At 38.4% G+C, this 23,703-nt stretch overlaps 2 protein-coding genes across 2 annotated transcripts in view; one reads left to right on the forward strand and one right to left on the reverse strand.

Annotated features, from left to right (window-relative positions):
- The window catches only part of CPQ (carboxypeptidase Q), a 516,880-nt gene that overhangs the window by 364,311 nt on the left and 128,866 nt on the right, over window positions 1–23,703 (forward strand). Inside the window, exon 6 of the mRNA XM_012467968.2 lies at window positions 20,128–20,219. Coding sequence (XP_012323391.1) covers window positions 20,128–20,219 — 92 coding nt within the window. The remainder of the gene's footprint in view (window positions 1–20,127; window positions 20,220–23,703) is intronic.
- The window catches only part of TSPYL5 (TSPY like 5), a 289,007-nt gene continuing 268,358 nt past the window's right edge, over window positions 3,055–23,703 (reverse strand). Inside the window, exon 2 of the mRNA XM_012467982.3 lies at window positions 3,055–3,069. The gene's annotated coding sequence lies outside the window, so the exon portion shown is untranslated. The remainder of the gene's footprint in view (window positions 3,070–23,703) is intronic.

The following is a 23,703-nucleotide window of genomic DNA, read 5'->3' on the forward strand; positions in this document are numbered from 1 at the left end:
AATAAGATTTCTATATCTTTTCTTGAGTTTGTGATAGTGCTGTTTATGGTCACCAGTTTTTATTTGAGGAATTATCCATTTATGCAAAAATATATTTTTTATTCTATATGTACTTTAAAAAGACACATAGGTTGCCATCTGGCTTTCATCATTTGAAATTAAGCATATCTATAGTTCAGCTATATTGTCCACATCTTAAGTCATTTTGCTCAATGGATTTTCTTAATTCTCTATTAGTTTTATTTTATTATTTTTTTTTTTTTTGAGAGAGAGAGTCTTACTCTGTCACCCAGGCTGCAGTGCAGTGGCGTGATCTCGGCTCACTGCAACCTCCGCTTCCAGGGTTCAAGCAATTCTCCTGCCTCAGCCTCCTGAGTAGCTAGGACTACAGGTGCGTGCCACCATGCCCAGCTAATTTTTTTTTTTTTTAATTTTTAGTAGAGATGGGGTTTCACCGTGTTAGCCAGGATGGTCTTGATCTCCTGACCTTGTGATCCGCCCACCTTGGCCTCCCAAAGTGCTGGGATTACAGGTGTGAGCCACCGCACCTGGCCTTAATTCTCAATTAGTTTTTATTCAGTTGGACAGTCTAGTGAGGGAGTAAGGAGTGCTAAATTAGTGACAATTTTATCTGAGTGCTGTGCATAGGGTACAATGGAAGAATGGGGATGGTGATGCCACATGGCCTCAGCTCACAGTGTGATTTGTACATTTTCTGTGATTTCTACTAGTAATAGGCTGACAGTGTTGGATTTGCTGTGTTGTGCTTTGTATCCACTTTGCACTGCCTCTTTTTTCCCCTCCTACTCTGCCTTTATCTCATTCCTTGTTTTCCTTGAGAAGATTGCCTGGAAAACTTGAAGAGGGATTAGAAGGTGGGGCCGTAGTAGATACCAGCAGGAAGACTTGAGAACAGACCCTGTCCCCTACTGTGATGATCCTTGTGACTTAACACTGATGACCTTATATGGACGATTTAGTGAAATTTATATAAGAAAGCAATTCAGTTACTTCCAGATTGTTGCTGAAGTCCAGCCTTTGTGGTCTACCTATGTCATTAGTGTTTGTGCTAGGTTATTTTTGCTTTTGTATGTCAGAGAATGGTCTCAATGTAAGGGGGTCTGAGTCAGGGTGGTCTAGTTGAAAAGGCATGGGCATTGGAGTAAAAGAAAATAAAAAATCTGGACTCATATCCAGCTTCTAGCACTGACTAGCCCTGTGACATTGTGCACACTGCTTACATTCTTTTAACTTTTGTTTGCTTATCTGTAACTTGGGGATCGAGATATAATGCTACTGTCAGGTATTATAGAATTATTGTGAAAATTAAATGAGATAATGTCTGGAAAGAACTTAGCACAGCGTCTGGCATAGTGTTAAGTACCCAGTAAATCCTGACTCCTTCTCTCCCCGAGCCTCACCGCCTCACCAGCTGGCCAGCTGTCTCTAAACACAGCATCAGTGGAACTGTAAATACTTTCACAGTTATGTAATCACTCTCCACCAATTCACTCTTTGATCACCTTTCTGCCCTCCCTCCAGATCTATTCCTAAACTCAATTATGACTCTCCCTCTGGTAAAATCTCCCTCTCTCTGCAGAGAACAGTAAGACCTTAATGTTTAAAAAAATCATTTCTTGTTAGAACTCAAAGGCCCTTAAAACATCATTGTGAGTTTTTGTCTACCAGCAGGGCTTATTTTTGACAACAAAAATGAATATATTTACATTTACTATTTGGAGCATATCTTTCACAATCATCTTGACAGTAATATTTTCCTGATTTTTGAAAAGCCCTGTGAATTTTCTGTGCAGAGAATGCATTTTGTTAATTTGTCTAAGTGGCTGCTAGGTGTGTAATATTTTAGGTTCATGTTTTTCATTTTTCTGGAGCTCAGTCCCCTAAAATGCAAGTGAGTCTTGAGCAACTCATCCAGAAGTTTAATTTATTCTTCTTTTCTGTCTCCTGTTCAAAGTTAGTGATAATGTTTAGACCCAGCAGTTTAAGATGTTGACATTTGTGTTGATATAAATCTGGAGATTCCAATGTTGTTCAACTTCTGACTGTCTTAGGAATTGATTGCTTATCTCTGTCAGCCAAGTAAATGTCCTTTGCGTTGGTCCCAGCTCTCGCCACACTGACCAAACACATGTATGCAATCTAATAACTATAGGTCACATTCTTGCCACTTTATCTCTTTAAAATTGGATAGTTTTAGATGGAATTTGCAGGTGCTAACACGGACCACTGGGTAACAGGGACAGATACAGTAACATTGTTAGAGTATATTTTCTAAGTTGAGATATTCCCCCAAAATGAGAAAGAAGAAGATAGAGGTGGCACAACACTGGTCAGATCTTTCCATGCAGTTTATCTTTTGGAAGAGCAACAGTGTAAAGCAGTTAAGAGCATCAATTGGGCATTAAGTAGTCCTAGGTTTGAATCCTAGCTCTGACACTTATTAGCTGTATAATATTGGGCAAGTGACTTAATTTCTCTACCTCTCAGTTTTATTGTTTGTGAAACAGGAAGGCAATATTACTTGCTTTACAGAATTAAATGAGGTAATATTTTGAAAATTATATGAGCTGTTGTCTAAAAACTTCTTAGGACAGGGACTGGCACAGTATAGAGTGCCCAGTCAATCTTGGTCCCTCCTTCTCAATCTTGTCCTAAATGTTGGCCATCTCTAAAATTGCAATAGCATTGCTGTAGATGCTTCCCCCCATGCTAATACTCTCCTCCAATCCTTTCCTTTATTAGCTTTCTTCCCTAGCCCTCAGTTCTTTTCTTGAACCCAGCTCATGTGCTCACTCTCATGCATGCTCTCTCTCTCTCTTTCTCTGGCATAACCTCACTCTCTGTCCAGAAAAATAATAACTTAATTTTTAAAAAATCAGTTCTTCACATGAATGCAAAACACCTACTACAGTGATACTGGTGATGATGATGATGATAAGAATAACATGGGACCTTCTTACCCTTTTTGTCCTCTGGATTTAAGTTTCATGAGTTCAAAGGGCATGATTTCTTCAGCACCAAATTCCTTGGTTCCTGGACCAGGAATAGCTGTTGAACGGATGAGCCTGTTATTCGGAGTAGCAATGATTGTGGCATTTAATCTTTTTTATTTCTGCACAGTTAGTCCAAATGTGTATTTATTGATTTGTGTGTTTACTACTTATCTTGCAAAATTCTAGTTTCCTCTTTTATGAAGTAGAATTCTTATATGCATGCTTTGTGCATCCAAGAGGGACAGTGATGATGTGTTTCAATGTGTTAAATGTTAAAATTTAAATCTTGGGACATATTCTTGAAATGGTATCTACACAGGGGAAAAAATCTAATAGATTTGTTTTAAGGTTGAGGACAGGGGGTCCTGGGAAAGTGCTGAGAATGGAGGCATAGCATTCCTTCCCACATGCAGCATATAACTCTCCATGGATTTGGTTTCATTTCAAAAGTGGAGTGTTCACAGACTGAATACACCCCTGTACACTTGACCTAGGAGAGCAGCAGATAAACCTGGGGAGTCTTTTTTAGACAATATTCCCCTGAGGTTTTAAGTAAATTTTTACAAGCTCCTAGAAATACTTTTTAGAGTATGTATAAAATTTCTCCCTTACCTTAACAGCTTTTACTTAGAAGATATATCAAAATGACCCAAAAAAGCAAAAGCTCCATAAGGTCAGATAATCCATTATCTTGGCAATGTAAGGTGCATAAAATGTGAAGCATTGGAATTTTATGTAAACACTCCTCAGTTTGCTCTTAATTTTATTTTATCTCAAAGATGCAAATGTGTCTCACACTTTCCATAAATGAGAAATGAAAATGTTTGAGATAAATAGCCCTTCCCCTGAGAGGCCAAATACTTTCCTTGAAGAAATGCCCATCCTTTGTCAATGTGGGTAGGATTCAGTATTTGTAGAGTTGCCAATTATAGTAGCCCAGATCTAACAGGATTCGAGGATTCCAGTCTATTTCCACCAACCCAAGACTAGCCTTATTTCCAGTCTTTACTCTCCCTTAGGCAAATATGGTGGCAGGCACCTGTAATCCTAGCTACTGGGGAGGCTGAGGCAGGAGAATTGCTTGAACCTGGGAGGCAGAGGTTGCAGTGAGCTGAGACTGCACCACTGCACTCCAGCCTGGGCAAAAGAGTGAGACTCCATCTCAAAAAAAAAAAGAAAAGAAAAGAAAAGAAAAAAAAAGATTTAATGTTGAAAAATATCCTATGTTCAAAAGTTATTTTTATAAATCTGATCTATATCTCTATTGTTGCAGCTTAAAATTATATTACATGTGGTAATACATACATTAACAAATATATATAGGGCTCATTGATTTACCAAGGGCTGTGTGTGAAAACTACATTAATCATGATTAACTGCCGAATGGTTACTAACAGCTTTGAAGTCCAGAGGAAGGAGAGAGTGGAGCAGGAGGAACTGGAGCTGGATCTTTTAAGATAGCTGAGATATGCCTAAGTTGAGAGAAAAAGAAAAGACAAACCAGATGGCATAAATGGTGTGAGAAAAAGCACAGGAATGGAAAGATAATGAGGAAGTCAATTTATGTGGAAATGAGGCTTTTGGAAGAGGAGTAGTTGGAGGTAAATCTGGCAGGTTGATTGGAATCTATCTACATAGGGCCTTGAATGTTATACTAAAAAGGATGGTCTATCCCATAGACCAGTGGCCTCCAGAGTTAGGGAGTATGTAGGAAAATACATTTGTAGACAGGAAAAGATGTGTTCTTTATATAGAGAAAGAAAGAAATTTTACTAATAATTTCTTGTATTTACAATATTGTATATGTGTCAGGTATATGTAAATATACATGGGTGGTGATCCATACTCAAAATTGTTTTACTGATAGAGATGCATGTTCAAAAGTGGTTGGAGGCAGATGACTGCTATCGATGATAAGGGGTGATTAAAGGTTTTCATGCAGCCAGTGACATGTTCAAAGCAGTATTCTAAGAAGATAAATCTGGCAGCAGTTTTACAGAGAGGATTGGAGGAAGCAGTTAGTTGGCGATTGCAGCAAAGGGCTTAAATTATGATAGCCACAATAGGAATGCAAAGGAAGGGGAGAGTTCCAGGGACCTTCGAATGATCTTATTCTTTTCATGGTGAGATTTTCCTTTAGCAAGACTATTCAGCAATCACTTTGGGGACCGAGAATAGAGCAGTGCTCAAGAAGGTGAGCTTTTTGTTCAAAACTGATTTCAAAAATGGATTCATAGTCAGGTGCAGTGGCTCACATCCATAATCCCAGCACTTTGGGAGGCCGAGGCAGGCGGCTCACTTGAGGTCAGGAGTTCGAGACCAGGCTGACCAACATGGTAAAACTCCATCTCTACTAAAAATATAAAACTAGCTGGGCATGGTGGCAAATGCCTGTAATCCCAGCTACTCCAGAAGTGGAAGCATGAGAATCACTTGAACCCAGAAGTCGGAGATTGCAGTAAGCTGAGATTGCACCACTGCACTCCAACCTGGGTGGCAGAGGGAGACTCCGTCCTCCCCATCAAAAAAAAGGTTTAGTACTACCAAATGTACTGTGGTCTGAAAACCTAAACTTAAATGGAACCAAGAATTTAAAATTACGATTAATTACTGGTCAAAAACAATAAAGGATAAAGGATTAATCCTTTAATCGAGTGTAGATAACTTCATAACTAATTTTATACACAAGGAAAATATTTGAAAATGTAGATAACATCTTCTCCACCATAATCATAATGCAAAAAGGATCATTTAAAAGAGTTAACAGAAGTAGTTTAATGATGGATCCTGCATTATTTAAAAACAATAACAACAAAATAACTTATGTTTTCTATTTGTTGTTTGGTATTGAAAAGGGATCCCAGAAATTTTCTCATCTTAGTTGCTCGTTGGAGATGCATTACTTTTTTGTAATACATAATTCAAGTACAAACAGTTGCTCTTTCTCAAACAGCTTGATCTTCACAAAAAATAAAATTTAAAGAATGATTTTGGTAAATGTAAATTTGTAAAAGGAGGTTTTGGTACTTGTACTTGATTTACCATCATTTTCTTTAAAATTGTACTGTTGTTTAACTTCTCATCAGTTGATGTTTTTGTAAGGTAGAACTCTTAACAAAAGTGTGATTCAGAGTTCAAATCTATCATTAGCCAGGCTTCTCAATTTCTCCTTGCACATAAAAACACTGTAAATAATGGTAGAGAAAAAGAAATAGCATGTTTTAAAATGCCAACTACATCAGGCTTGTGATTCCTACATGATACTAGCATTATCTTAGAAATATATTGATAAAAAAGCCCTACTATCAGGCAATTGAAATAAAAAAAAACAAATTCACATATTTTAACTCTTGTTAGGCATCGTATATAAACTTAACATTTATCTCAATCAAGGTAAAATAGACTATACCTTATGTGTGCATGTATGTGAAAATGAACTGAATATAGAATAGAAAAATAGATATGACACATAAAAAGGAGATAAGATTTAAAAGCTCAACATTAAGCAAAAGTAAATATTCTCAGACACTGCTAGTAGGAATATAAATTGGTAACCTTTCTTTAGGGTATTAGTGGCATGTGTCAGGATCTTTAAGAATGTTTATACTGTTGAGAATCAGTTCTGCATTTCTATTTTTAAGAACGTGTCCGAAGAATAAAATCCTAAAATGCCCAATAATAAAGGAGTAGCTAAAATAAATGAAGAACCATTTTTGGAAGATTATTGAAGATAGTAAGGACCGTATGTGCCATGATTTTAAGTGGAAAGGGCAGTAGAAAACTATTGTTTACATACATGTATAATTTTTGTATGTACATATTTGTATACATACATATGTTTACAAAAATTGTAAAGAAGTATAACAATATTCTTATAAGTTGTTTTGGTTTCTAATTTTTGTTTCTCAATTTCAAACTTTGAAAAGGATATGTTGCCATATATTATATTTATATTCAGAAAAATTATTAAGATAATTTAAAAAATAAAATAATTGAAAGGCACTTAAAATTTAAAATCTAAATACCTATAATTTAATTCAGTTAGCTGTTGGAAAATTTCGGTGACCATTTGATATTTATTTAATGACTTGATCAACAAGAGCTGTTGATGTATTAAATTTTGACTAGACCCAGCTGTGCTACAAAAGTAGGTAATGTAATGGCAACTAAAGCAAATGTCAAAACTGAAGCACATTTAATTATCTTGGCTACTGGAGTGTTTTAACCTGTGTTACTTGTGCTTTGGTCTCACAAAAATAGCATTTTTTGCCAACTTTCTAAACTGAGTAGGCAATGCATGCTTTAGATTAAATGAAAAAATAGTAGTCCCTTTTATTTATATTTATAAATATAGTCATTTATAAATGGATATATTTATAATTATATTCATTCAGTCAACCAAATAAACATTTATTCAGCAACTGTTAAATGTCATGTACTGGGCCAGATTATGAAAAAGGGAAATGAATATCAGAAAATTAATGGCCTAATGGGAAGATCAACATTTAAGGGTAGTTGAAAGTGAAAATAGAGGTATGTATGAAGTTCTAGAGGAACATTGAGACAAGGGCAGCCAACTCTGCCTTTGAGTTAGGGGAGCCTTCCCAGAGAAAGTATTATAGAGATAGGCTTTGTTCAATGAATAGGAGTTTCCTAGATGGAAAAGGTGAGGAGGTATTCTAGATAGGAAGAAGAGCATATATAAAGTGCTAAAACTCTGAGATAACATGGCCTGTTCAGGGACCAGTAGGAAATATGGTATAGCTAGAGCTTAGGATAAGAAGCAGAAGCAGATTATGATGGCAGATAGAAAGCAAGACTACATTGCAGCTCCCACTCAGACAGACAGAACAGCATGTGAAGACTCGCACTGTGAACTTTTACTCAAGAACCACTGCAGGAATACATTAGGAATACATTACTCAAGAACCACTGCAGGAATACATTAGGAATACATTACTCAAGAACCACTGCAGGAATACATTAGGAATACATTACTCAAGAACCACTGCAGGAATACATTAGGAAAGCCAAGAGAACCATAGTCCCTCTGAAGGAAGCAGATTACTCCTGCAGGACCTGAGAGACACCCCAAATACTGTGAGTACCCAAACTGTAGAAGTGGGAAAGGGAGATCATCTGCTCCTGAACATACAATCCCACTGAAGAGGGAACCTGAAGTTCTACACTACAGGAGAAGATTCTGACCTTACATGCAGCTGAGTCAATTTAGCAAAATACAGTGAAATACAGGGTAGAGGAAGCATCAGGAAAGACCCTGTGGGCTCTCTGGGTCCCCTAGCAAGTCATTTCTGCCTTGCTTCACAGGGGTCCTTGAGGAAGGCTGCCAGAGGCACGGGGAAAAGGCCACAGAGAGAAGGAAACCTCCAGCCAAACTGTGTAACAATTTGAACTGATCAAAAAGTGTCCTGGCCAGAAGTTGGGGAAGGGCATGAATCTGGTGTGCAGACTCCACAGGCAGGGGAAGAAGGAAAGCCCTACTTACTTTTGCAGCTGGGAGGCAAGTAGCCTGGGGCAAGTTCTCATCCCTAATTACCCACTGCCTGGAAACAGACTTGGTGCTGTTGCGAGGAGCACGGTCAGAGTGAGATCAGCCCATTGGGTTGCATGGGAGCTGGATGAGGCCTGTGACTGCTGACCTTTCCCTACTTCCCTGACAACCTGCATTATACAGCAGAAGCAGCCATAATCCTCCTAGGAATATAACTCCATCTTCCACAGCAGCCACAGCAAGACCTGCCAGAGAAGTCTGAGTTCGACATGCCTGACTTTCTAATTGTTGGCCCTTCTCTGATGGTCCTTCTCTACACACCCTGGTAGCTCAAAACAAAGGGCATATACTCTTGGCAGTTCTAGGGCCCCATCACCACCTGTTCCTCCCCTTATTACCACAGCTGATGCTCTCTTGAAAGTGCCACCTCCCAGCAGGAGGCCAACCAGCACAAAAATAGTGCACTAATCAATCAAAGCTAAGGTGCCCTCACAGAGTCCATTTCACCTCCCTGCTGCCTCCACCAGAGCAGGTGCTGGTATCCATGGCTGAGAGACCCACAGACAGTTCACATCACAGGACTCTGCAGATGACCCCAGTACCAGCCTGGTGCCTGGTAGACTTGCTGGGTGGCTAGATCCAGAAGAGAGATAATTACTACAGCTCAGCTCTCAGAAAGCCACATCCCTAGGAAAAGGGAGCGGGTACTAACTACACCAAGGAAGCATACCACAGGACAAAAGGAACTGAAGACCAGCCTTGAGCCTTAGACCTTCCCTCTGACAGAACCTACCCAAATGAGGAGGAACCAGAGAACCAACTCTGGTAACATGACAAAACAGGGTTCTCTAACACCCCCCAAAAATCACACTAACTCACCAGCAATGAATCCAAACCAAGAGGAAACCCCTGATCTACCTGAAAAAGAATTCAAAAGGTGAGTTATTAAGCTAATCAGGGAGGCACCAGAGAAAAACAAAGCCCAATGTAAGGAAATCAAAAAATGATACAAGAAGTGAAGGAAGAAATATTCAATGTAATAGATAGCATAAATAAAAAACAAAACTTCAGGAAACAATGGACACACTTATAGAAATGCAAAATGCTCTGGAAAGTCTCACCAATATAATTAAACAAGCAGAAGAAACAACTTCAGAACTTGAAGACAAGATTGTCAATTAACCAAATCCAACAAAGACAAGAAAGAATAAGAAAATATGAACAAGCCCTCCAAGAAGTTTGAGACTATGTTGAATGACCAAACCTAAGAATAATTGGCATTGCTGAGGAAGTAGAAAAATCTAAAAGTTTGGAATATATTTAGAGGAATAATAAAGGAAAATTTTCCCAGCTTCACTAGAGAACTAGTCATCCAAATATAAGAAGCTCAAAGACCACCTGGGAAATTCATCACAAAGAGATCACCACCTAGGCACGTTGTCCCCAGGTTATCTAAAGTTAAGATGAAGGAAAGAATCTTAACAGCTATGAGGCAAAAACATCAGGCAACCTATAAAAGAAAACCTATCAGATTAACAGCAGATTTCTCAGCAGAAATCCTACAAGCTAGAAGGGATTGGGGCCCTATCTTCAGCCTCCTCAAAACAATTATCAGCCAAGAATTTTGTACCCAGCAAAACTAAGCTTCATAAGTGAAGGAAAGACAGTCTTTTTCAGACAAACAAATGCTGAGAGAATTTGCCACTACCAAGCCACTACTACAAGTAATGCTAAAAGGAGCTCTAAATCTTGAAACAAATCCTGGAAACACAACAAAATAGAACCTCTTTAAAGCATAAATCACACAGGACCTATAAAAAAATACAATTTAGAAACAAAAAAACAAAAACAAAAACCAAGGTATACAGGCAACAAATAGCATGACTAATGGAATGGTATTTCACATCTCAATACTAATGTTGAATGTAAATGGCCTAAATGCTTCACTTAAAAGATACAGAATTGCAAAATGGATGAGAATTTGCCAACCAACTATCTGCTGCCTTCGAGAGACACATCTAACACATAAGGGCTCACAAAAACATAAGGTGAAGGATAGAAAAAGACATTCCCATGCAAATGAACACCAAAAGTGAGCAGGAGTAGCTATTCTTATATCAAAGAAACTTTAAAGCAACAGCAGTGAAAAAAGACAGAGGGTAATTATATATTGATAAAAGGCCTAGTCCAACAGGAAAATATCACATTCCTAAATATATGTGCACTTAACACTGGAGCTCCCAAATTTATTAAACAATTACTAATTGACCTGAGAAATAAGATAGACAGCAACACAGTAATATTGGGGAACTTCAGTACTCCACTGACAGCACTAGACAGGTCATCAAGACAGAAAGTCAACAAAGAAACAATGGATTTAAACTATACCCTGGAACAAATGGCCTTAACAGGTATTTACAGAACATTCTACCCAACAACTGCAGAATATACATTCTATTCAACTGCGCATAGAACTTTCTCCAATATAGACCATATGATAGGCCACAAAATGAGTCTTGATAAAATCAAGAAAGTTGAAATTATATCAAGTACTCTCTCAGACCACAGTGGAATAAAACTGGAAATCAACTTCAAAAGGAACCTTCAAAACCAGGCAAATACATGGAAAGTAAATAAGCTGCTCCTGAATGATCATTGGGGCAAAATTGAAATCAAGATGAAAATTTAAAAATTTTTTGAACTGAATAATAATGGTGACATAACCTATCAAAACCTCTGGGATACTAGGTCAGTGCTAAGAGGAAAGTTCATGGCATTAAATGCCTATATCAAAATGTCTGAAAGAGCAGAAACAGACAATCTAAGGTCACATCTCAAGGAACTAGAGAAACAAGAACAAACCAAATCCAAACCCAGCAGAATAAAAGGAAATAACCAAGATCAGAGCAGAACTAAATGAAATTGAAACAAGAAAATACAGAAGATAAATGATTATAAAAGCTGTTTTTTTGAAAAGATAAATAAAATTGATAGACCATTAGCAAGATTAACTAAGAAAAGAAGAGAGAAAATTGAAATAAGCTCAATAAGAAATGAAAAGGGAGATATTACAACTGACACCACAGAAATACAAAAGATCATTCAAGTCTACTATGAATGCCTTTATGTGCATAAACTAGAAAACCTGGAGGAAATGGATAAATCCTGAAAAGATACAACCTTCCTAGCTTAAATCAGAAAGAATGAGATACTCTGAACAGACCAATAGCAAGCAGCAAGATTGAAATGGTAATAAAAAAATTACCAACAAAAAAATGTCCAGGACCAGATGGATTCACCCAGAATTCCAGTGGACATTTAAAGAAGAGTCATTACCAATTCTATTGACACTATTCCACAAGATAGAGAAAGAGGAAATAGTCAGATCAAAAATTACATGATCATCTCAATAGATACAGAAAAAGCATTTGACAAAATCCAGCTTCCCTTTATGATTAAACTCTCAGCAAAAGGGACATACCTTGATGTAATAAAAGCCAACTATGACAAACCCACAGCCAACAAATACTGAATGGGGAAAGGTTGAAATCCTTCCTTCTGAGAACTAGGAAAAGACTGTCACCACTCCTCTTCAACATAGAACTGGAAGTCCTAGCCACAGCAGTCAGACAAGAGAAAAAAATAAAGGGCATCCAAACTGGTAAAGAGAAAGTCAGACTGTCACTGTTTGCTGATGATATGATTGTTTACCTAGAAAACCCTAAAGATTCCCCCAGAAAGCTCCTAGAACTGATAAAAGAATTCAGAAAAGTTTCCAAATACAAAATTAATGTACAGAAATCAGTAGCTCTTCTATACACCAACAGCAACCAAGCTGATAATTAAATCAAGAACTCAACTCCTTTTTAAATAGCTGCAAAAAAATAAAATAATAAAATACTTAGGAATATACCTAACCAAGGATGTAAAAGACCTCTACTTCAAGGATACAAATGACTGCTGAAAGAAATCATAGACAACACAAACAAATGGAAACATATCCCATGCTCATGGATAGGTAGAATCAATATTGTGAAAATAACCATACTGCCAAAAGCAATCTACAACTTCAGTGCAATTCCTATCAAAATACCACTATGATTCTCCACAGAATTTTTTTTAAAAGTCCTAAAATTCATACAGAACCTAAAAAGAGCCCACATAGCTAAAGCAAGACTAAGCAAGAAAAACAAATCTGGAGGTGTCACAATACCTGATTTCAAACTATACTATAAGGCCATAGTCACCAAAACAGCATGGTACTGGCATAAAAAATAGGCACATAGACTAATGGAACAGAATAGAGAACCCAGAAATTAACCCAAACACTTAACAGCCAATTGATCTTTGACAAAGCAAACAAAAACATAAAGTTGGGAAAGGAAACCCTTTTCAACAAATGGTGCTGGGATAATTGGCCAGCCACATATAGGAGAATGAAACTGGATCCTCATCTCTCACCTTATACAAATACCATCTCAAGACGGTTCAAGGATTTAAATCTAAGACCTGAAACTATAAAATTCCAGAAGATAACATTGGAAAAACCCTTCTAGACATTGGCTTAGGCAAGGATTTCATGATAAACAACCCAAAAGAAAATGCAATAAAAACAAAGATAAATAGTGGACTTAATTAAATTTAAGAGCTTTTGCATGGCAAAAAGAACAGTCAGCAGAGTTAACAGACAACCCACAGAGTGGGAGAAAATCTTCACAATCTACACATCTGACAAAGGACTAATACCTAGAATCTACAGTGAACTCAAATCAGCAAGAAAATAAACAGTTCCATCAAAAAGTGGGCTAAGGACACAAATACACAATTCTCAAAAGAAGATATGCAAATGGCCAGTAAACATGAAAAAAATGCTCAACATCACTAATGATCAGGGAAATGCAAATCAAAACCACAATGCAGTACTACCTTACTCTTGCAAGAATAGCCATAATAAAAAAAAATTAGATATTGATGGGGTTGTGGTGAATAGGGGACACTTCTGCACTGCTGGTGGGAATGTAAATTAATACAACCACTATGGAAAACAGTATGGAGATTCCTTAAAGAACTAAAAGTAGAACTACTATTTGATCCAGCAGTCCCACTACTGGGTTTCTCTACCCAGAGGAAGAGAAGTCATTATATGAAAAAGATACTTGTGCACACGTTTATAGCAGCACTATATGCAATTGCAAAATGTGAAACCAACCTGAATGCCCATCAATCAACAAGTGGATAAAGAAACTATTTTATATATATATATATATATATATATATATATATATATATATATATATATATATATATATATATGATGGAATACTACTTGGGCACAAAAAGGAATGAATTAATGGCATTTACAATGACCTAGATTAGATTGGAGACTATTATTCTAAGTGAAGTAATTCAGGAATGGAAAAACAAACATTGTATGTTCTCACTCATAAATGGGAGCTAAGCTATGAGGATACAAAGACATAAGAAGGAAACAATAGACTTAGGGGACTCAGGGGGAAAGGGTGGGAAGGGGTGAGGGATAAAAAACCCACAAATTTGGTGCAGTGTATACTGCTCAGGTGATGGGTGCACCAAAATCTCACAAATCACCACTAAATAACTTAATCATGTAACCAAACACCTCCTGTTCCCCAATATTCTATAGAAATAAAAAAAAATTTAAAAAAAATAAGCAGAAGCAGAGGATGAGAGTGGAAATGGCCTTTATGCACTTGGAGTCATAATGTTTCTGCTTCACCAATGATTAATAGTGATTTTCTTGGCCAATATAATCCTAATCATTTTAATGAGGTAGGACTGTTGCCTTTGAATTATGGAAATTATAGCTGTTAAGACCTGTTCCACAAACACAGGTTATAAATATTATCATATCTCTTTAATTTTCTTTACAGTTAATCACCCAAGCCTCCACAGGACTTATTAGCAGGAAGTCTATTATCTCCTTTTGAGATCCCTCCCCCTGCCCCTGAGTTGTCCATGAATCCTGTACTCAGGCCAAATGGGTCAGTCCTCCTGCAGAACCCCATACCTGGATCTGTCTGTGACTGCTGCCCTATCTGGTGTCCGCTATATGGCATCGTTTGCACACCCATGTCACAGGGTACCCATTTTGGGTGACGAAGTTACAACTCCCTTTGTTTACATTTCCATCCTCAGCCATTGTTCCCTAAATCATAAACACTATGCCAGGCTGGCTGGTCTGGAGGCACTTCTGGAGTTGGCCTCATGCTAGTCTGAAATTAGTCCTTCCCCTAGAACCTGAGGCCATTTTGTTGAGCCCAGGTCGACAGCCCAGACTCCTCCCTTCGTTAGGATCCCTTTGTTTCCATGGTTCCAGGACCTTCCCTGCTCTGGGTCCTTAGTTAGTGTCACCCTGACCCATTAGGTCTCTGATTCCCAGCCTCCAATCCAAGGAAAGAAGGATGAGAACACTAGGGCTTTCCTCCCCAAGGCCCTGGGCTCCTTTTTCCACACTGATTCTCCTCCTGCCAAGTGTGCAAGTTGTTTCTTGGCATGGCTCAAAAGGTAGCAGTTTGCAAGATGAAGTTTAAAAAGCATTTTGTTGCCCTGCTCTAATGCTCCCCCAAAGTACCTAATTGCTTTATATTTACTTAATTAAGAAAGACACCAATGGATTCTTCCAAGAACAAAAGTCTTCAAGGTGATCTTCTGTTCCTGCCTTTAAAGAGAAGCAGTTGCAGTTTAATTCAATAAAATAAATAATCTTTGTCTAACCATGCCCCTATTTTATCAGTGGCAATGTGCTCATAAATTATATGACAAATTATGTAATTTGCCCAAAGCAGAAAGAGATCTCAACCCCAAACCCATGCATTTAACCACTCTGTTTTACTACCTCTTGTCATTCAGTTCCCACACTACCATGCCATTATTTACTTTTATATCTCAGGTACTGTACTTATATTAGTCAAGTTTATTGTAGGAATATAAATCTCTTTAAGTGTAGGCACTCTCTTCTGAGCTGTTGCTAAAAGGGAGTGGGACAACAGGTGTATTTGTGAACTAGTAGAAAATGAGCATATTTACTGCAGAAGAAAGTTGTATTTTCTCTGTAAAGGTAGATCACAGAAGGAAGACAACACTTAACTATAGTTCTGGAGGGTTGAAACTGAATAGTAAATGGGCATTAGGGTCAATATACATTGTTAACAGTGTTCTATAGATTTCATGATTTGGGAAAGCTGTCTACCAGGCTGGATTAATCTTTTTTTTGCTGAGAGTCAAGTTTACTTTGCTCTGCCCCTCTCTTGGTGCAAGTGTAAGACAGTTAACTGATTTTTCAAATTACCAGCTTAATGATAGTTCTCTCTTAGAATTCTTTAAATTTAAGAATAATGAAAATAAAAAAGTCCGAAGAGATTTTTTTTCATCATCTCTTTTCCCCCTAGTATTATTACCCTCCTCAATGAAATGAAAATGAAATGCAGGTATTTCCTATTTCATAAATCAAAACCAAGTTCTGACACTTTATTGGTAGTTTATGTTGTTTTAGAGGAAAACAGTGATGGCTATAAACTGTTGCGTTATCTGGAAGTCATAGTGTAGATTCCAGGAGGTCAAGACATCTCTGGCAACTTCTATGCATTTATAGGAGAACTGATTGCCTCTCCTCTAACAAAACCTCAATGAAACCTGACTCCTACCAGCTAAGATTCGGCAGGGTCCTCCCCACCTCTTCCAGTTCTAGGACTTTCTCTCATGTGCTTCCCTTGGACTGGAGCTGTGTGCCACCAAGCCAGCTCCAGAATAGGGGCCAGACTTACAGCAGAGCTTCCACTTGCCCCAAATCTACCACAGAATTAATCCTCTACATTTGACCTCATATCACTTTGTTTTGTTGCTACTGTTGTTATTGCTTTATTATTGTTGTTGTTGTTGCTTTCTTTTATATATTTAAGACCTGTGGCTTTTCAAACTAGTTTGGATTTAAGATACACAGATTCTATTATATAAAAATGATGAACATAGATGTCCTTATATCAACTGTCTTCAGATTTCAGATGTATTTAGCCTTTTGACTTTATCCAAAAACTAAACATTCTGATTGGCCCTCACTTTAAAAGGAAAGAACTTGTTTCTATTTATTTAGATTTGGATATGCTCTATGTTGGGATGAGGGAGCTTTTTGTACTGAAAGAAGCTATGTGTTTTCCTACAGATTAGATGAAATCTGCGTTTTCCCTTGGCTGGGTTCATGCATTCTGTATAAACAGGTTTTCTGTGGCTCCCAAGGAAGCAGCCTGAGGACGATGTGTCTCACCTAGTTCTCCCACATGCTCTCCCTGGTGACTGTTGGCACAGACAAGACAGGTCTGGAGTGATGGAGAGAGAAGCTAATAAACAATTCTTGAAAACTTACTATGTGCCAGGGACTGTGTTTTATATACATTTGCCTTGTTTCATTTAATTTTCATAACAATCCCATCAGGCAATTACCATTTTCCTTATGATATAGATTAAGAGGCAGGTATTATAATTAATCTAATCTCACAGAGCCAGAAGTGGCAGAGCCAGGAGGGAAACACAGCTCATTAAGGCTCCACAGCCAATGCCTTTCTGTACCCTACACTGTCCATCGTGGATTTTGGTAGCCTGGGGACCTGAACTCCACACTAGATTTAAGGTCTAGTTCTTGAATGATGCCTCATGCATTTCTCTTAGGTTCAGGGACAATCAGATTGTCAGAGTAGAAAGAGACTTTGGACTAAATATTTGCTAACCCACTGGCTTCCTAACCTCTTCCCAGGGCCTTCACTCTGTGAAGTAGGTGCTAGTGTTCCCTGTTAGTGGGTGCTAAGCTTCTCAAGGGCCTGAGTAGGCTTGTTAGTCCTTTTAGAGCCAGCTATGTACCAACTATGCTGTTGTGTTGAGGCCTTAGCATTCCTCACTTCAAATCAATTACTTCATTATGTTAATACATCACTGGCCATGTGGCTGATTTGGAATGTGAAGGAAACTAACCCTGTACGATAATAACTTTGAAGTGGCACACGAAATCTATAGGGATATGCAGAGCATTTGTTTTTAAAAAATGAATATTCTATAGCCTGCACTGCCTGTTTATCCTTATTTAGAGAATTTCATCATTTTAATAATTTGGTAATATTTTACTGGTAGGTGCAGATATATGTAAAAAGAAAGTGTATTTTTTCCTTTTCTTGTGGATTTAAAAAATGTTTAGAATTTTTGTTTGCAGCAAATAAACAATAACAGTACTCTATTCTTTCCTATTTTTCCTATGTTACAAGCAAGTCATTTCATTTAAATTGACTTTAAGCACATTTCTTTGGGGGAAAAAAAAACAAAGATTGTTATCTTTAGCAATCCTGATTAGATTTCTACCTCAGACAACAGTTTATTAAGTTTGTGCTATGAATGTGAGCAGGGTGGTTTGACTTGGTGGAGCAAGCAGTGGCACTCTAGACTTCTTGTTCTCCAGGTACTCAAAGGCCTTTGGAAGAATTTCCTCTCTGGACATTTAGATGTTCCTTCTTCTCTGTGAGGTGAAAGTGTGTTATGTGGTTTTATTGTTCATTTGCTGAATGCCAATTACATGCCAGCCCATGGGGTTGTCTTACACATGTTATCACATTTCATTTAATTCTCAACACCACCCCATGAAAGAGTTATAGCATAGGGACATAATATTATCTCCACCTTTCAGATAAAGAGGCATAAGTTCAGGTAGACAAATTTCCCAGTAGTTACACAGCTATTGCCTAATGATAGCAGGATTCACCAGCTCTGTCTGCCTTTTTCAAATATTACACCTTTCCTGGGAATGAGCTAACAGAAGAGTTTTAGAAGATGAGACTGGAGAAGTGGCTTTGAATTTCATTCTAATCAAGACACTAAGCTTCGCATCTATTTATTCATCCAGTACCATTTATTGGGCATCTAATGTGTGTCAATCAGTCTAGGAATTGATGACATTACTATGAATAAAAAGCAGAGATCCCTGTCTTCCAGAAGCTTATTCTGGTTATTGGAGGTTTGAGCCGATAAATGACATGATCTGGCTTAGGTTTTACAAAGGTCCTTCTGGCTACAGTGTGGAGCGTCACCTGAGGAGAGGTGAGGGCTTCAGCAGCGAGCCCAGTTAGGAGGCCACTGCAGCAATCCAGACAACAGAAGGTGGTAGCTTGGACTACAGTGGTAGCCAAGATGAGAAGATGGATTCTATATGGACTTAGATGGAAACACCAATGGAATTGCTGAGGAATTGAATGTGGAAATTGCTTGTCCATGTTTTAACTGCAACTATGGTCAGCCTGCATCCTAAACCTATGCTTTTTAAATTATGCTAACGTAGTGAAGTATAAAGTGAATTCACAACTATATTCGATGTAGTGAAAAAATGTGGTTTCTCCTTTTCAGCTCCTTAGCACTAGGCTAGGAAAGGAGAGTGCCTCTTCGTGCCTGGAAGAGGCAGGAGAGAGCTCTGTGTCCCAGGAGCATTTGTTATCCAGCCTGCAGCTGGCCCCCTGACTCCTTTAAGGGCCACATACCTGGGTGGCAGCACACATGTGGTTATACTTGAGATATGTAGTGTGTTCATCTCAGAGCCATGCAAAGTGCGTTTTAACTCTTCCCTATGGCTCCCCCATGAGGAGGTGGGATAACGAATCCTCTTAATAAGATTTAAAAACAGCTTCACATTTTTCTGCCTTGGTTATTTCTCAGAAATGACATTATCAGTCTGAATCAGAACAGATATTAATTCTTGGTCACAAAGTAGCACTGTTAGCACACTCTTTTGCCATTTTTTAAACTTAAGAAACAGAGCCTCCTTCTAAGTAATTTCCACTGAGCAGACATTGTCAGCCAAAAATGGTTCTAGATCCACTACATCTGCCATAAACTTTAACAAGTACAGAATACAAATTTGTATATCACAAGTCAATAAAATTGTCACCAAGCTGATTGTGCAGTAATAAGGTCAATAAATATCATCCTCATTCAATTAATTTTCATTGACCTTAAGGGACTGACCTTCTATTCCCAAGTAGGAAAAGAAATTGACCATGGGGAAGCATAAATGTTGCATCTGCTTTTCAGTTATTACATTACTGAGGACAGCATGGGTATCTAGCTTACTTATATATTTAGACTAAAAAGTAATCTCCTACATGACTTGTCCTGAAGTAGACCCAAATGATTTAATTTCAGTTAAGATCATTGGAAGACCCCACGATCTGCTTGAGATCCTTCTAACTGCATCTTCCAGATATGGTCTAATATCTCACTGAACTTGGCCATCCACTGGGTTCTGCTGGGCAGGATATCCAGTTAAAGATGTGATGGGAGGCTCTCACTTCCTGGCCTGCAAACTGCATTTGTCACAACCCCTTTCTCCATTAACTTGGCCTGGAGATCAGCCCTGAAGTGGCTCCTTTGCTGTGTCAGCCATAACCTGAAGCAGGCAACCACACCAATGAGAGATGAGTGCCTCTGATTTCCTCCTGCCTCCGCAGTGCAGATGAGGGACCCTACCATTTTTCTGTAAAATTCAAAATCAACAGTAAAAAAAGTATCACTTTTTTTATTTTATTATTTTCTCAGGGCTGCGTCCAAAAAGGACTCTGCGGCTGGTGCTCTGGACTGCAGAAGAACAGGGTGGAATTGGTGCCTTCCAGTATTATCAGTTACACAAGGTAAAAACCCAGCCATGGATTGCTAAGCATTTGTAAATAATCACTCTCATTGTCCACTTAAGACTTTCAATAATACTTTCTGGTCAACTAGCCCTAGCAAACACCCTTGTATGAGCCTTCTCCCTCTAGCTCTGTGAGTGAGAATGCACTGGTAAACTGATGATGCTGTGGTGAGGAGTTGAGAGCTTTTCTAGATTTTCTTTATCTACATCACAATCTGTGACCAAAGAAAAATTCCAACTGTCATGCTGTCATTTTCTTAAAGTCTCCCTGGTTCTGCTGTATTCATGGATGTCAGAGAAATAGTTATAGGCAAACATTTCCTCTCCCCACTGAGGCCACCCCCATACCTCAAGGCCCCCTGTACTCCCAGAAGCCTTGGCATTTGAGAGCCAAGTTCTGAGGCCTTGAGTCAGCCAAGAGTATTTCCATGATGGTGGTGGGAAAGGCAGCAGCCACAGACCTCTGACCGGGGAATGTGGAGGACAGCTTGGTTTGACACCAGCTATCATTACACAAGTGTGAAGCTTGAAGCAGAGGGTTATTGTGGATGGTCATGATTAGAAATATAAGACTACGTGGAAGAGGGGGGATGGGGACATTAATATCAAGAACAAACTTTGAGACAGCAAAATATACAAGGTCAGAAATATTCTAGGTCAAGCTAAATGTTAGTTCAAAGAGGAACTCCAAAATCAATGGGCGTATGCTGCCAAGCAGTGGTGGTTGGGCAGAGAGGAGCATCTGGTCTGCCGCTCTGCTGGATGGTTTCCCCTGAGTGTCCAGATGAGAAGAAACAGATCGTGCAAGCTTAAATTACCCAAATCAAAGAAAGGTTTCTTTTGTGAATTGTGTGTATGTTATTTTTGACCTTTTTATTTCTTTCAAAGTCAGTGTCTATTACTCTATTTCAGTTCGTTAGAGTATAATGAGTTCAAAGTCATGAATTTGTCACTGAATACAATTATTTACTATACAAAGGACAACTTATGTCCTATGCCCTACTCTTTCACCGCTTTAGTTCTTTTGGCCTCAAGTGATCCTGGGGTTAACATAATTCAAGACAAATGTCCTGTGTTTGGTAGGTCAGTAACATCATCTTCTATATGTTCTGGTAGACAACAGCATCATATAAGGGTTGCTCTAGATTCAGCAATATTCAATTAATGCTTTCTGAGCGTGTACTATGTTCCCTACACTATGTTATACATTAGTGTTAGCATCAAAAAAAGATCTACCCTGACCTCACAAAGCCTACATTCTAAAGGACACTGACCATTAACTTCAATTATAAGGTGTTAAGTCTTTCTAAGAAAGATTTTGGAGTTCCTCTTTGAACTAACATTTCACTTGACCTAGAATTTCTGAGCTTGTATATTTTGTTGTCTCAGCGTCTGCTCTTGATATTAATCTCCCCATTCCCCCTTTTCCATGTGGTCTTGTATTTCTAATCAAGATCATCCACAATAACTTTCCTGCCTTAATCTTCACACTTGTGTAATAATAGCTGGTGTCAAGAAGTTTAGAAAGAAAGAAATTTAGTGGTCAGTGTCTTTCTAAGAAAGACTTAACACCTTGTAATTTCCTTCTGGGGAAGAAATTACATCTAAGCTGAGACCTGAAGACTGAATGGAAGCAAGCTGAGGAAAAGGAGAGAGAGGGAGGAGGTGGATACTGCACCTTGGCAGAGGGACCTGTGTGTGCAAAGGCAGGAGATAAGACAGAGCAAAGCACACTGGAGAAACAGAAAGGAATTCAGAGTGACTGGTGCGTAGAATGCAAGATGCACAGCAGTGGGAGGGTGGACAGAGAGGTAAACAAGAGCCTGAACAAAAAGAATATATGAATCATGTTTAGAAGTGTGGACTTTATCCTCAAGGCAAGAGAGTAACTTATTTTTAAGAAGGAGCTTTAAAATTTGATACATCTTAGACTTTATAAAAAAACAGAATAGTTAAAAGATCTGTTCTAAACCTGTTTTATTTTCTGTAATGTACTCTACTCCTAGAAAACATTTGGATTTAAATTATAATTGATCTGGCTAAAAATTTTTATCACCACTGAAATTCCTAGGATGTGAAAAAAGAAGGTTTGTTTCTCTATATTGTGAGTTTCACTGTAACCTATTAAAGCACGTGGATGAAGTTGGAAATGCCTAAAATTCTGAGGTTGGCACAAATACACACACTCAAAGGACATGCAGTCACATAAACAGAACTGGTTTATCTTCACAGCATCCAGGCTGCCTTCATACAAATGTAGCTTCATGTTGGTGGCTAGTCTGCATTGCATTTTCAGAGAGAGAAAGGAGAAATTCCAGAAAGGGAAAACACAGGCTTTGTGTTTTACAGTAACTCTTTATCTCACCTTTAAAAAGACATTGTGCATGTTTTACATGATACAGCCAATTTCGAAGGACTTATTCTGGATTCTTCTGATTAGCATATTGTTATTGACATTATCAAGAGTATAATCATTTCAGAGGTGGCTGAGTTTAACTTAAAAGTTAATATAATAAGCAAGCCACAAACCACAGGGGTAAATTAGATTGTCTTTAGACTTCTCTGTGGCATTACTGAATGCCAGCAGACAGTCCAACAATATCCAGTTCACTCCAGTCACAACAGAGAGATCATCTGTTCCAAATAAGGTTATACTAACTGCTGAAACAAATAAGCTGTCAAATTTCAGTGACCTAATATAACCCAGAAATATATTCCTCGCTCACTTAACATCCAATCTACAGTAGGTCTCTGCTTTATGAGTATTCAGGGATCCAAGCTGACGTACCCTTTAGCAACATGGCTTTTAATATGCCTTTGAGTATTGACATCCAGCTGGCAGGCAGAGGTGGAGTAGGAGGTTTTTATGGGACAGTTCTGGAAGTGGCTGACATCATTTCTACTCACACTCCATTGGCAAGAACTAGTCATGTAGTCCAACTTTGTGAGAGGCGAGGGCATACAGGCACTGGCTGAGCAGCCACTTCCCAACAGCAGCTCTGCACTGTAGGCTGGGAGCATTCTATAGATACATTCTCTATCTTTGGCAGAAAGCTGACCCACTCTAGGGTCTTCTTCTCACTTTGTTCTGGCTTTCCGAACACTTAAGCGGCACAAGAGGCCAACTGCCCTGAGGTCTTCATCTCCCATGGTGCTCAAAGTGAGATCAGCTCTGTGAGCTGCCTAAAAGTACTCATCACCACCACTACCAGGATGCCTTTGTCTAGCAACACACAAAAAGAAAAGAAAAGGAGTCACAGTCTTTGACCAGAAGGACCTTACATTTTACTTCAAAAATAACTTTAAACTCACACATAAGAAAGTTAGTATAACAAACCATATATAATGAAGTTTTAAACAATGTACTAAAAGTAGCTTGTGTATGGAGGATGCTGTCATTGACAAAGTGCCAAATGATGTAGGGACTCAACAGAGTAAATGGAAAGGATTTAGAAAAGGGAGAAATCACTATGCCATGGCAG

This window comes from Aotus nancymaae, unplaced genomic scaffold (assembly GCF_030222135.1).
Source record: "Aotus nancymaae isolate 86718 unplaced genomic scaffold, 86718_ANA_hifiasm-v0.15.2.pri h1tg000036l, whole genome shotgun sequence".
Lineage (NCBI taxonomy): Eukaryota > Metazoa > Chordata > Mammalia > Primates > Aotidae > Aotus > Aotus nancymaae.